The sequence below is a fragment of the Furipterus horrens genome, unplaced genomic scaffold, assembly GCF_987537825.1.
Source record: "Furipterus horrens unplaced genomic scaffold, mFurHor1.1.pri manual_scaffold_8, whole genome shotgun sequence".
NCBI classification, from domain to species: Eukaryota; Metazoa; Chordata; class Mammalia; order Chiroptera; family Furipteridae; genus Furipterus; species Furipterus horrens.
In genome coordinates, this window is record NW_028327178.1 from 43,704,154 (window position 1) to 43,718,844 (window position 14,691).

The 14,691-nt window shown below is 37.3% G+C and overlaps 1 protein-coding gene across 5 annotated transcripts in view; it reads right to left on the bottom strand.

The window, feature by feature from the left end:
- The window catches only part of METTL4 (methyltransferase 4, N6-adenosine), a 43,027-nt gene that overhangs the window by 24,038 nt on the left and 4,298 nt on the right, over positions 1-14,691 (bottom strand). For 4 of the 5 annotated variants that reach the window (XM_090285137.1, XM_090285139.1, XM_090285138.1 and 1 more), the window contains exons 4-5: positions 1,386-1,755; positions 513-582 (exon numbers count right to left, since the gene is read on the bottom strand). In XM_090285137.1, coding sequence (XP_090141263.1) covers positions 513-582; positions 1,386-1,755 — 440 coding nt within the window. The remainder of the gene's footprint in view (positions 1-512; positions 583-1,385; positions 1,756-14,691) is intronic. The other variant, XM_090285141.1, reaches the window with a different exon arrangement.

The following is a 14,691-nucleotide window of genomic DNA, read 5'->3' on the forward strand; positions in this document are numbered from 1 at the left end:
AGGTATGACACAGATTACCTCCAACAGCTTAGGGCAATGGTCAGATTATTAAGGAAATCTATCTATATATTTTGGCACATAGTATTGCTAAACTTTAGAATTTGATGTCAAAGAAGGCAAAAAATGTTGCCCTTTGCTGTTATGGAAATATCCCTGAACTGGTTCAGTCAGTAACCTCAATCAGTCATTCCTTCACCTTTATATAGGAGTGGGCAAAAGTAGGTTTACAGTTATAATACAAATAAATAACACAATAATTAATAAATAATAATACAAGAATAAACTCTGTGTTTTACATACCCACAACTGTAAACCTACATTTGCCAATCCTTGTATAGCTCTAGTTGAAGAGAATTATCTACTTAAGGAAATTAAAATTTTAAAACAAAAGTGTTTTAGTAGTTTGACACAAATTATATCATAAACTAATGCTTTTAGCATATGTAAATAAAATGTACAAAGAACAATAGCTTTTAGAAAACATATCTAATAAAAAGTTTAATGATACCTACCTGTTACTTCTTTTAACTGATTTGTTCTGCCATGGTGGATCTATCACAATTACATCATATGTTTTCCTACCTAAGAACAAAAACACACTTTCAGAAACTACCTTTTGCATGTGATCACTTTAAAAACTAAACATATTCTTCAAAACTGGAGTGAATTCACTACATACACAAATATAATGCAATGCAACAAAGAATTTGTGGCATTTATTTAAATAGAATAACTTATCTAAACATATTAAGAGATTTCCCCTTTAATTTAGTACTGCTTGGATTTTAACAGGATTTCACCTACCATTATTTTTACATAGACTATTAAAAATAACTACAGCTCACTTAGCTGGACATCAATGATTATTTTTTTAATTTATTGATTTTATAGAGAGGGAGGGAGAGGGAGAGAGAGAGAGAGAGAGAGAGAAACATTGATTTATTGTTACATTTAGTTATGCATTTATTGGTTGCTTCTTGTATGTACCCTGACTGGGGATCAAACCCGCAACCTTGGCATATCAGGATGATGCTCTAACCAACTGAGCCGCCCAGCCAGGGTCTGGACACTAATAATTTTAAATGCCTTGTAAGTCTTCACAGCAATGTTTTTGTGGTCCTTTCAAACCTCAGTTTTTTGCTTTATTTTTAAAACTTTTTATATGGAAAACACTTTCAGTCTTATAACTTCTCTCTTCCTTCCTCTCACTAAAAATTAACATATCTCAAATGAGGACTTAAAAAAAAAGTCTACATTTCAAAATTGAACTTAAAAGCAAAATTTAACTGACAAAATTCAGTGTTTACCCTATTCAGACAAGGTCTTGACTTCTGAGGCCACAGAAAAATTATCTTTTTCTAATAATAAACATAATAATCACTTACAATTCAGAAGTGGGTGCATACAGGAAATGTCAGACAAAAGAAAACGACTTTTTGGTGGCACAAGGTATTTCTGTCCCATTACAATAATGATTTTTGTAAAGCTAGAGTTGTTTTCAACAATCCGTAAAAATAAATCCTGCTCTGTAAGAGACATATCATTTTCCATCAATTGTAATGTCAGATGTTCCATTTCATTCAGTGAAGGTAAATGCTTTGCCATTTCACATAATTCTGACAAATTGCAGGTATCAAGAGGTAAAGCAATGGGCTCGCTACACTTGTCCTGTTTTTCAGAAAGCGGATGAAGAAAACCACTTTTTAAACCTTCTTGGATTATCTGTGAAGATCCATCCAAAATCAGCCCTCTGATCTGTAAAAGAATATTTTTTAAGCACATTAAAAGGTCACTGACACTAAAGCAATTTTCTAAGTAATGAAATTCCTATTATGCTTTTAATATGTGAACTCTATGGATTGAAATCAACATTGTAAATGCTTACAGGAAGATAATTTTATACTACAATGAAAAGATAAGAATGTATCTGCATTTCAAAAAGTATACCTTTGAAATGCAGTTTCCTAATGGAGAATAATACAAACCCCATAAATTCACTAAAAATTAAACAATGAAACACTCTATCCAAGATGGCAGCAGAGTAGTTGGAAGCTACACTCACCTCCTCCCAGGACAAAACTGGAATTACAATTAAATTACGGAACAATCATCCTTGAATAACTAAGTGAAGACTAGCTGAAGAAAAGTCTTATAACCAAGGATTTATTGAAGAAGACAGATCAAGACTGATAGGAATGGTGAAGACATGAACAGCGCTGGCTCCACTCATAGATGGCAGCTGCAGCTCCAGAGAGAGATCTCAGCTGCAGCGGGTTCCCCCTGAGAGGCATGGGATCTAAACTCAAAGCCAGACACTCCAGTCCAGAGAACCAGAGCTGGGAAGAGGCACACATATAAAATCTGGCTGTGAAAAGCAAGGAAGTTTCTTTCTGCCAGGGAGAGGCAAGAGTTTGCTAGAGACAAAGGCACCATCTTAAAACAGCCAATGCACATAACTCAATTCAAAGCCACTCAGCTTCAGTGGAAAGAGGGTGGAGCAGACTAGAGTCTGGGGTTTGTGGTTCTGGGGAGGAAGTTAAAGGGACAGCTGCCAGGATCCCCTAGCTGAGTCATTCACGCATACGAGAAACACCATCTTTCTTGGTTCGAGCACTCCCCTCAGTGAAGAATCAACCTGGGGGAAAGTATTAACCCCACATTCTGGACTCCCTCTCAGCCCACCCTTTGAAGGTTATGCCCTGCTAAGGAGTATACCCGAGCCTCTTAAAGTAACAGCTTAACAGTGGAGGCAGATGGCAGTGGATCTCATCAAGGTGCCTTGGGATTTTGGTTGACCTGCTCCTAAACCCGGTGCTGGTAACAGTCAACTTTTGACACAGCTTGGTACTTCCCATGCACACCCTGGCCCAGGAGAGGCAGCCACAAACTGTGGGTCGCTTGTAGCTCCAAACAGATCACCAAGGGCCAGTCACAAACAGGGTCTGATATTGGCCTGCACCAGAGTCCCTCTCAAGAGGCCCAGAACCAAAACACCCAGTGGCCAGCTTTAGACAACAGCAGAGCAGGATCCAATAAGCTTCACAAGCAACTTATCCAAAGAGAGATCTCAGCAGGCACCAAACCATGCTAAGAGGAACTCTGCTTCATATGGTCAGTACCTGTGCAGCAGTTCACATACCATGGTTAAGGTTCAGCCTCCTAGTCAGCCAGCCTGAGGGTCAATTCAGGCACAAACAGGCCAATAGCAATCAAGACTCAATTACAACAGAACCGTCCACAAAACCTACACAAAAAACATGCCTGGAGTACTCATTCAGATGATCAAAGAGACTGCTCCACTGGACCCCACAGAACATCTACTATATTAGACCACCCCAAATAGACTAGGAGTCATAGCAGAACATAAACACAAAAAGTCAGCCAATGGGGAGACAAAGAAACAGGTCCCAAATAAAAGAACAGAAGAAATCTCAAAAAAAAAAAAGCTAAATGAAATGGAGACATGTTTTTATGAGCTACGAAGTTCAATGTAATGGTTATAAGGATGCTCAACAACATGAAAAGAACATAGAAACCATAAAAAAGGACCAATCATGAATGACGAATACAATATCTAAAATAAAGAACACACTGGAAGGAATAAAAAGCAGGCTGAATGAAGCAGAGGCTCAAACCAGTAATTTGGAAGACAAGGGAGAAAAAAATACACCCAATCATAGCAGCAAAAAGAAAAATAATAAATAAGTATAGTTAAGTGACCTTTGGAACACATGATGCATAACAATACCCACTTAATAGGGTTACCATAAGGAGAAGAGAGAGCAAATGATTGAAAACCTATTTGAAGAAATAATGAATGAAAACGTTCATAACCTGGTGAAGGAAAAAACACAATCCAGAAAGCACAGAGAGTCCCAAACAAGATAGACCCAAAGAGGCCCACACCAAGACACATCATTTTTAAAATGCCGAAGGTTAAAAACAGAGAGTCTTAAAAGCCACATGAAAAAGACGTTATCTACAAGGAAGCTTCCATAAGACTGTCAGCTGATTTCTCAAAAGAAACATCTCAGACCAGATGGAATTGGCATGAAATATTCAAAATAATGAAAAGCAAAGACTTACAACCAAAAAACTTTACCCAGCAGGCCATCATTTAAAATTTTTAAAGAAACAAAGAGCTTCCAACACATGAAAACACTAAAGGAATTTGTTACCACCAAACCAGTATTACAAAAAATGTTAAAGATCCCACAGAGAAGAAGATAAGGGAGGAGGAAGAGAAGGAGAAGGATGAGGGGGAGAAGGAAAAGAAGGAGGAGGAGAAAAGAAACAGAGAAACATAGTTAAAAGAATACAATGGCAATAAATAAGTCCCTATCAATAATTACTTTAATATAAGTGGCTTAAATGCTCCAATTAAAAGACATGTGGTAACTGAAGAGATAAGCATATATATGCTGTCTACAAGAGACACACCTCAGAATAAAAGATACCCACAGACTAAAAAGTAAAGGTATGAAGATATATCATGCAAATGGAAATTAAAAAAAAAAAGCTGGGGAAGCAATACTTAATATCTAACAAAATAGACTTTAAAACCAAGGCTGTAGTAGGTGACAAAGGATAGTACATAATGATAAAGGGAACGATCCAACAAGAGGATATAATCCTAGTGAACATTTACGCACCCAACATAGGAGCACCTAAATATGTAAAGCAAATCTTGATGGAAATAAAGGGAAAGATCAACAGTAATACAATCATAGTAGGGAATTTTAACACCCATTGACATCAATGGATAGATCTTCCAGACAGAAGATCAACAAAAAAATGGCAACCTTAAATGACAAATTAGACAAGATGGATTTAATTGACATCTTCAGAGCATTTCACCCCAAAGCAGCAGAATATACATTATTTTCAAATGTACTTGAAACATTCTCTAGGATGAACCACATGGTATGACACAAAACAAGTCTCAACAAATTCAAGATTAAAATCATATCAGGCATCTTCTCTGAACACAGTGGTATGAAACTATAAATCAATTACAATTTTAAAAAACTAAGAATGACTTGGAGGCTAAATAGCATGTTCCTAAACAATGAATGGGTTAACAATGAGAGCAAAGAAGAAATCAAAGGATACCTTAAAACCAATGAAAATGAGAACACAAAAACCTAAAATCTATGAGACACAGTAAAAGCAGTCCTGATGAAAATTCATACCATTACACACTCATCTCAAAAAAAAAAACAAATCTAAATACATAATCTAATGTTACACTTAAAGGTAATTGAAAAACAACAACAAAGCCCAAATTGAGTATAAGGAAGGAAATAATACGGATCAGAGCAGAAATAAACAAAATAGAGTCTAAAAAAGAATACGAAAGATCAATGAAACCAAGAGCTGGCTTTTTGAAAACATAAACAAAATTGACAAGTCTTTAACCAGACTCATTAAGAAAAAGAAAAGGAGAGGACCCAAATAAGTAAAATTAGAAATGAAAGAGAAGTAACAACTGAAGAAATACAACTAGTACCAAAGAAATTCAAGGATTGTAAGAAAATATCATTAACAATTATATGCCAACAAATTAGATAATCGGGACAAAAAGGATAAATTCTTAGAAACATACCATCTTCCAAAACTGAATATTGAAGAATCAGATAATCTGAATAGAATGATTACAATTAATGAGATTCAAGCAGTGATCAAGAAATTCCCAACAAACAGAAGGCCTGGACCTGATGGCTTAACAGATGAAATTTACCAGACATTCAAAGGGAATTAACACCTATCCTTCTCAAACTATTCCAAAAAATTCAAGAAGGAAGATTCCCAGGCTCATTTTACGAGGCCACCATTATTCTAATTCCCAAACCAAACAAAGACACTACAAAGAAAAAAAAAGTTATAGGTCAATATTCCTGATAAACATAGATGCCTATATCCTCAACAAAAGATTGGCAAACCAAATCCAGTAATACATTAAAAAGATCATACACCATGATCAAGGGGAATTTTTCCTGGGGATGCAAGGTTAGTATAATATCCACACATCAATAAATGTGATACATCACAGAAAATGAAGGATAAAAACTACATATCAATAGATGCAAAAAGAACATTTGATAAAATCCAGAACCCATTTATGGTTAAAAAAATTCTCAGCAACCTGGTAATAGAGGAAACATACCTCAACATAATGAAAGCCATATATGACATATCCACAGCAAACATCATACTCAATGGGTAAAAACTATAAATGTTTCCCTTAAGATCAGGAATAAGACAGGAATGTCCACTTTCACCACTCTTATCCAACATAATACTAGAAGTCCTAGCCAGAGCAATCAGACAAGAAGAAATAAAATGCATACAAATTGGAAAAGAAGTAAACTGTCACTAATTGCAGATGACATTAAGACCATATATATTGAGAACCCTAAAGATTCCACCTAAAAACTACTAGAACTGATAAAGTAGCAGCATACAAAATAAATATCCAGTAATCAGTTACATTATTATATAGCAGTAGTGAACTATCAGAAAAGAAAATAATCTAAGAAAATAATCCCATTCCCAATGGCTTTTAAACCTAGCAATAAATTTAACCAAGGATATAAAAGACCTGTACTCAGAAAACTAGAAGACACTAAAGAAACTAAAGAAGATATACCATGCTCATGGATAGGAAAAACTAACATCATTAAAATATCCACACTACCCAAAGCAATGTATAGAGTCAATGTAATTACTACTAAGATACCAACAGAGTATTTCACAGAACTACAGCAAACATTCCAAAAATTTGTATGGACTCACAAAAGACTGCAACTAGCAACAGCGATCTTGAGAATTAAGAACAAAGTTAGAGGAATCATGCTACCTGATACCAAACTATACTACAAAGCCATAGTAATCAAAGCAGCATGGTACTGGCATAAAAACAGACATATAGATCAATGAAATAGTGAGCCCAAAAATAAACTCACTCGTTTATAGTCAGTTAATATTTGACACAGGAGGCAAAAACATACAATGGGGTAAAGACAGTTTATTCAATTAGACAAATACATGCAAAAAATGAAACTAGACCAACATCTTATACCATACACAAGAATAAATTCAAAACTGAGAGAGATCCAAGATGGTGGAGGAGTAAGTGGAAGCTACACTAACTTCCTCCCAGAACCAATCTGGAATTACAACTAAATTGTAGATAAGCCATCCAGAATAACCAACTGAACACTAGCTAGAGAAGCCTTATAACCAAGGACAGACAGAAGAAACCACCTCACCACAATGTGACAGGTAGGGAGTGCAGAGAAGGTGCAGGAGGGCTGGCTGGGCTCCCATGGGTGGAAGCTGAAGTGCCAGAGGAATATTTCAGCAGCTGGGGAATTCCCCCTGAGAAGTGTGGGGTCTAAACCCCAGCTAAGCTCCCCACCCTACAGCACCAGAGACAGAAGGGAAGCCAGATAACACTCAGCTGTGAAAAGCAGTAGGGTTTCTGTCTGCCAGGGAAAGATTGATAGAGATGCAGAGAGCCTCTTAAAGGGCCAACGCACAAAATTTTTTTTGCACCCACTTGCCCTAGGTTCTGACAGAGGGAGTACAGAGTGGACTAGAGCTTGAAAACAGTCTTGGGTTAGTTCTCAGGGGAGACAACTGAATGAACAGCTGCCAAGAGCCCTGAGGCCTGTGCTGAGTCATTCCCCATACTGCAGAAGCCATCTTTCTCAGGCAGAGCAGTCCCCTCCACGTGGCGTCAGCCTAAGAGGAAGCAATTGTCCCACCTGCAAGAATTACTCTACCCCAGCCTATGGAACTTAAGAAAGGAAGCTGGTTACAGCTTGAGTAGTTTAGCCCCTCGTTAGTTAAACTAAGGCAGAAGATACATAGAATCAGTAAAAACGGGAAGACAAAGAAACAGACCCCAAATGAAAGAACAAGAGAATTCTCAGAAAAAAAAACAGATGAAATGGAGACAAGCAATTTATCAGATAGAGTTTAGAGTGAGGATTATAAGGATATTCAACAGCATGAAAAAAGATATAGAAACCATAAAAAAGACCAGTCAGAAATAAAATATGTGATATAATACACTGGAAAGAATAAACAGTAGGTTAAATGAAGCAGATGATCAAATCGTGTTTTGGAAGACAAGGTAGAAAAAAACACCCAGTCAGAGCAGCAAAAAGAAAAAGAAATTTTTAAAAATGAGGCAAGCTTAAGAAACATTTTGGACAACATGAAGCAGAACAACATCTGCATCATGGGAATACCAGAAGGAGAAGAGAAGAAGCAAGGGATGGAGACCCTATTAGAAGAAATAATGACCAAAAACTTCCCTAATCTGGGACTTCCGGCCAAGATGGAGGCTTAGACGGACACGCTAGGTCTCCCTCTACAACTATACAGGAATACAACTACTTCAAAACAAAGGATAACTAGAAATTCCAGAAAATAAAACTACACGGAAGTCCAACATATGAAGTTATAAACCAACGGTGCCATTTGGGCAGGTAAGAGTTAAAGTGGGCAGTGCTGTTTGCAGTCGCACCCAGAGCGGCGGGCGGCGAGGAGTCCCGGTGGCCAAGTCCCGGGGGGTGCGCGACTCCGGAGCTGGGGAGAGCGGCTACGCAAGCCCCTGGCGGTGCGGGACCCCGGCGAGGAGTCCCGGAGGCCAAGTCCCTGGCGGTGCGCGACCCCGGCGAGGAGTCCCGGTGGCCAAGTCCCGGGCGGTGCGCGACTCCGGAGCTGGGGAGAGCGGCCGCCGCATCGCCTTGAACAGTGAGGCCCAGGGGGGCGGGAGGACGGATCCCGGTCTCCTAGCTGAATAACTGTGTGAATCCATCTTGGACCCCCGCCCCCACAGAAAGCACCACAGGGCTACGAAATAGGTCGCGGACAAGCAGGCGCCGGTCGCTAATTTGTGACGCGTACGCAGGCACTGCCCCCGACAGCCAGCCCAAGAAAACAAAAAGCATCTGTCAAAATGAGGCAGGCAACTTTAGAAATACCGGTAACACAACTCACCAGGCAGCAGATAGAGAACCTGACAGATGAACAGATAAGAAACCTGTCAGAAGCTCAGTTCTGGGCCATTGTTATCAGGTGGCTTACAGAATTCACAAAAGAGCAGGAAAAAGATATGAAAGAAGCGAAAAACTTTCATAACGAAAGGAACAAAACCGCATACGAGATAGAAGGAAAGGAAATAAAATCCAGAGTTCATTTTAACAAACTGGAATTTGGAGAAGAAACAAGCAGTCAACCAATGCAGAGAGAGGAAATGGGAAGCAACAACGAAAGGATCAGAAACCTCTGGGACAGCTATAAAAGGCCCAACATAAGAATCATTGGTTTGCCAGAGAATGAGGAAGATGAACTAGAACTTGAAAAATTGAGTGAAAATATAATAAAGGAGAACTTCCCAGACTTGGGAAAGGGAATAGACCTGCAGGTCCAGGAAGCAAGGAGAGTTCCCAAGAGACTGGACCCAGGGAGAACCACTCCAAGACACATTATAATCAAAATGTCAAAAATTAAAGATAAAGAGAGAATCTTAAAAGCAGCAAGAGAGAAGAAAAGAATTATGTACAAAGGGGTCCCAATTAGACTATCAGCTGACTTCTCAAGGGAGACCCTACAGGCAAGAAGAAACTGGCAAGAAATATTCAAAGTAATGAAAATCCAAAACCTACAACCACGAATACTCTATCCAGCGAAATTGTCATTCAGAATAGAAGGACAGAGAAAGTGTTTCCAGGACAAAATAAAACTGAAAGAGTTCATTAGATCCAAACCACTGTTATATAAGATGTTAAAGGGACTGGTTTAAAAAAAAAAACAGAAGCTAGGGAGATGAAACAAAGGCAAACTAAATAGGCAACGAGAGGGAAAGAGGAACTGTGGGTACGGGAAGCACATTGGGGGGAGGTCAACAGGGAGGGGGAATGGGGAAAGGGAGGGAGATGATATAGGAATTGGGGATCAAGGTAGGAGGGAATGGAATAGACGGAGAGAGGTTGGGAGGAACTGTATGCACAACTAATGGACATAATCTAAAAGGGGGGGACAACTGGAGGGAGGGGGGCCACCGGGTGGAGGGGAGCAGAGGGAAGGGAAATTGGCACAAATGTAATAATTTAATCAATAAAACACATTAAAAAAAAAAAAAAAAAAAAAAAAAAAACTTCCCTAATCTGGTGAAGGAAAAAGACACACAAGTCCAAGAAGCTCAAAAAGTCCCAAACAAGTTAGACCCAAAAACATCTACACCAAGACACATCATAATTAAAATGACAAGGAGAGAATCCTAAAAGCCACAAAAGAAAAGCAGGTAGTTACCTACAAGGGAGCACCAATTAGACTGGCCTCTGATTACTCAAGAGGAACATATCAGGCCAGAAGGGAGTGGCATGAAATATTCAAGTTGATGAAAAACAAGTACCTACAATCATGGCTACTTTACCCACCAAGGCTATCACTTAAAATCAAAGGAGAAATAAGGAGCTTCCCAAACAGGAAATAGCTAAAGGAGTTTGTTAACACCAAACCATTACTGCAACAAATGTTAAAGGGCTTGCTTTAAGAAGAAGAAAAGAAAAACAAAAACAAAAACAAAAAAGAGAGGAAAACAGTCTAACAATAAAATGGCACTACATACATATCAATAATCCCCTTAAATGTAAATGGCTTAAATGCTCTGACCAAAAGACATAGGGTAGCTGAATGGATAAGAAAACAAGACCCATATATACACTGCCTCCAAGAGACCCATCTCAGATCGAAAGATACACATAGACTAAAAGTAAAGAGTCGGAAAAAGATATTTCATGCCAATGGAAAAGGAAACACAACTGGGTAAGCAGCGCTTATATCCGACAAAATAGACTTTAAAACCAAGGCTATAGTAAGAGAAAAAGGACACTATATAATGATAAAGAGAATAATCCAACAAGAGAATATAAACCTAGTAAACATTTATGCACTCAACAAGGAGCATCTAAATATGTAGAGCAAATCTTGATGGACATAAAGGGAGAGACTAACAGAAATACAGTCATAGTTGGGAATTTTAACACCCCATTGACATCAATGGATAGATCTTCCAGGAAGAAAATCAACAAGGAGACAGTGGCCTTTAAACAACACACTAGATCAAATGGAATTAATTGATATCTTCAGAGCATTTCACCCCAAAGTAGCAGAATATACATACTTTTTAAGTGCATATGGAACATTTTCTAGGATAGACCACATGTTAGGACACAAGACAAAGACTCTATGAACTTAACAAGACTGAAATCATATCAAGCATAGTCTCTGAGCACAATACTTTGAAACTAGAAATCAATCACACCAAGAACACTGAAAAACATGCAAAGGCATTAGAGCTAAATAACATGTTATTAAAGAATGAATGGGTTAACAATGAGATCAAAGAAGAAATCAAGATACTTTGAAACAAATGAAAATAAGGACACAACAGTCCAAAATCTGTAAGAAACTGGGAAACCTGTCCTAACAGGGAAATTCATAGCATTACAAGCCTATCTTAAAAAACAAGAAAAAAACTCTAATAAAGTAGCTAAATTTACACTTAAAGGAAGTGAAAAGAGAACAGACAAAATCCAAAGTAAGTAGAAGGAAATAAATAATAAAGATCAGAAGAGAAATAAGTGAAACAGAGTCTAAAAAAATGATACAAAAGATCAATAAATCCAAGAGCTGGTTCTTTGAAAAGATAAACAAAATTGACAAACCTTTAACCAAGTTCATTAAGAAAAAAGAGGACTCAAATAAATAAAATCAAAACTGAAAGAGGAGAAATAATAACTAACACTAAAGAAATACAAATCATTGTAATATTATGAATAACTATATGCCAACAAACTGGACAACCTGGGTGAAATGGATGAATTCCTAGACATACAATCTTCCAAAACTAAATCAGGAAGAATCAAAGAAGCTGAATAGACAGATTACACCTAGTGAAATTGAAGCAGTTATCAAAAAACTCCCAACAAGGAAAAGCCCTACACCAGACAGCTTCATAGGTGAATTTTATCAAACATTCTGAGAAGAACTAAAACCTCTCCTTCTCAAACTATTTCATAAAATTCGAGAGGTGGGAAGGCTCCTCAACTCATTTTATGAGGCCACCATTATCTGAATTCCAAAATCAGATAAAGATACTACAAAGAAAGAAAATTATAGGCCAATATCCTTGATGAACATAGTCACTAAAATCCTCAACAAATATTAGCAAACCAAATACAGCAATGCATCAAAAAGATCATACACCATGATCAAGTGGAATTTATTCCAGGAATGTGAGGTTGGCACAACATTCGCAAACCCATAAATGTGATGTACCACATAAACAAAATGAAGAATAAAAACCATATGATTATATCAATAGATGCAGAAAAACTTTTGATAAAATCCAGCACCCATTTATGATCAAAACTCTCGCAAAGTGGGATAGAGGGAACACTCCTAAACAAATTAAAAGCCATATATGACAAACCCACTGCCAGCATCATACTCAATGGGCAAAACTACAAGCATTCCCCTTAAAATCAGGAACAAGACAGGGGTGTCCACTTTTACCTCTCTTAATCGATATAGTACACAGCAATTAGACAAGAAGAAATAAAAGGCATCCAAATTGGAAAAGAAGAAGTAAAACTGTCTTTATTTGCAGATGATATGATAGTGTACATAGAGAACCCCAAAGATTCTACCAAGAAACTACTAGCTATGATAAATTAATTCAGCAAAGTAGCAGGATACAAAATTAATATCCAGAAATAAGTTGCATTTTATATGCCAATAACAAACTAACAGGGAAATTAAGAAAACAATCCCATCCACAATTGCTTCAAAAAGAATAAAATACCTAGGAATAAACCTAACCAAGGATGTAAAAAGATCTGTACTCAGAAAATTAAAGACACTAAAGAAAGAAATGGAAGAAGACACAAATAAGTGGAAGCACATACCGTGTTCATGATAGGAAGAATTAACATCATTAAAATGTCCATACTACCCAAAGCAATCTATAGATTCAATGCAATTCCTATCAAGATTCCAATACTTCAAAAATTTATGTGGAACCACACAGGGCCCCACATAGCAACAGAGATCCTGAGAAAAAAGAACAAAGTTGGAGGAATCACACTACCTGACATCAAACTATAGTATACTACAAGACCACAGTAATCAAGACAGCCTGGTACTGGCATAAAAATAGACACACAGATCAACGGAACAGAATAGAAAGCCCAGAAATAAACCCACACCTTTATAGTCAATTAATATTCGACAGAGGAAGCAAGCACATACAATAAGCTAAAAATAGTTTATTCAACAAATGGTGCTGGGAAAATTGGACAGATCCATGCAGAAAAATGAAACTAAGCTACTTTCTTGTGCTACACGCAAAAATAAATTCAAAATTAATCAAAGACTTAAATTTAGACCCAAAACTATAAAAATTCTAGAAAAAATTATAGGCAGCAAAATCTCGGACATTGCCCATAGAAAATTTTTATCAGAATATCTCTGCAGCCAAGGGATACAAAAGAAAAAAATAAACAAATGGGACTACATCAAACTAAAAAAGTTTTGCCCAGCAAAGAAAAATCATCAACAAAATAAAAAGACGACCCACAGAATGGGAGAATATATTTGCTGATACATCTGATAAGTGATTAATATCCAAAATTTATAAAGAACTTAGAAAACTCAACACCAAAAAAACAAACAACCCAATTAAAAAATGAGCAAAGGACCTGAATAGACACTTCTCTTAAGAGGACACACAGATGGCCAATAGACATATGAAAAGATGCTCAACATCACTAATCATCAGAGAAATGGAAATTAAAACCACAATGAGATACCATCTCACACCTGTCAGAAAAGCTATCAGCAATAAATCAACAAACAACTGCTGGCAAGGATGTGAATAAAGGAAAAAACCCTTCTGCACTGTTGGTGGGAATGCAGACTGACCGGTGCAGCTACTGTGGAAAGCAGTATGGAGATACCTCATAAAATTAAAAAAAGATCTGCCTTTTTACCCAGCAATCCCACTCCTGGGAATACATCCAAAGGAACCCAAAACACTAATTTGAAAGAATATAAGCACCCCTATATTCATTACAGCGTTATTTATAATCACCAAAGTATGGAAGCAGCCCAAGTGACCATCATCAGTAGTTAAGTGGATAAAACAACTATGGGACATTTATCTAACAGAAAACGACTCATCCTTAAAAAAGTAGAAAATTTTACCCTGCAACAGCATGGATGGACCTGGAGGACATTATGCTAAGTGGAATAACCCAGTAAGAGAAAGACAAATACCATACAATTTCACTTATATGTGGAACCTAATGAACAATCTGAACTAACAAACAAAACAAAGCCAGACTCTCATGGAGAGCAGATGACAGCCACTGGCTTGGGGGGACAGGAGTTAGAGAGTAGAGCGATTGAACAAAAAGGAAAAAGGACTCGTGGACATGGACAACAGCGTGGTGATTGCTGGGGAGGGACGTTATAGGGGACTAAATGGTAATGAAAAAAAAACACAATAAAGGTTAAATCAAAAAGTTAAATTAAATTAAATTAAAATTAAATTTTATTAACAAAAATAAAGTTCTGGAGATACATAGTGGGAATGATGGCACAACAGTGTGA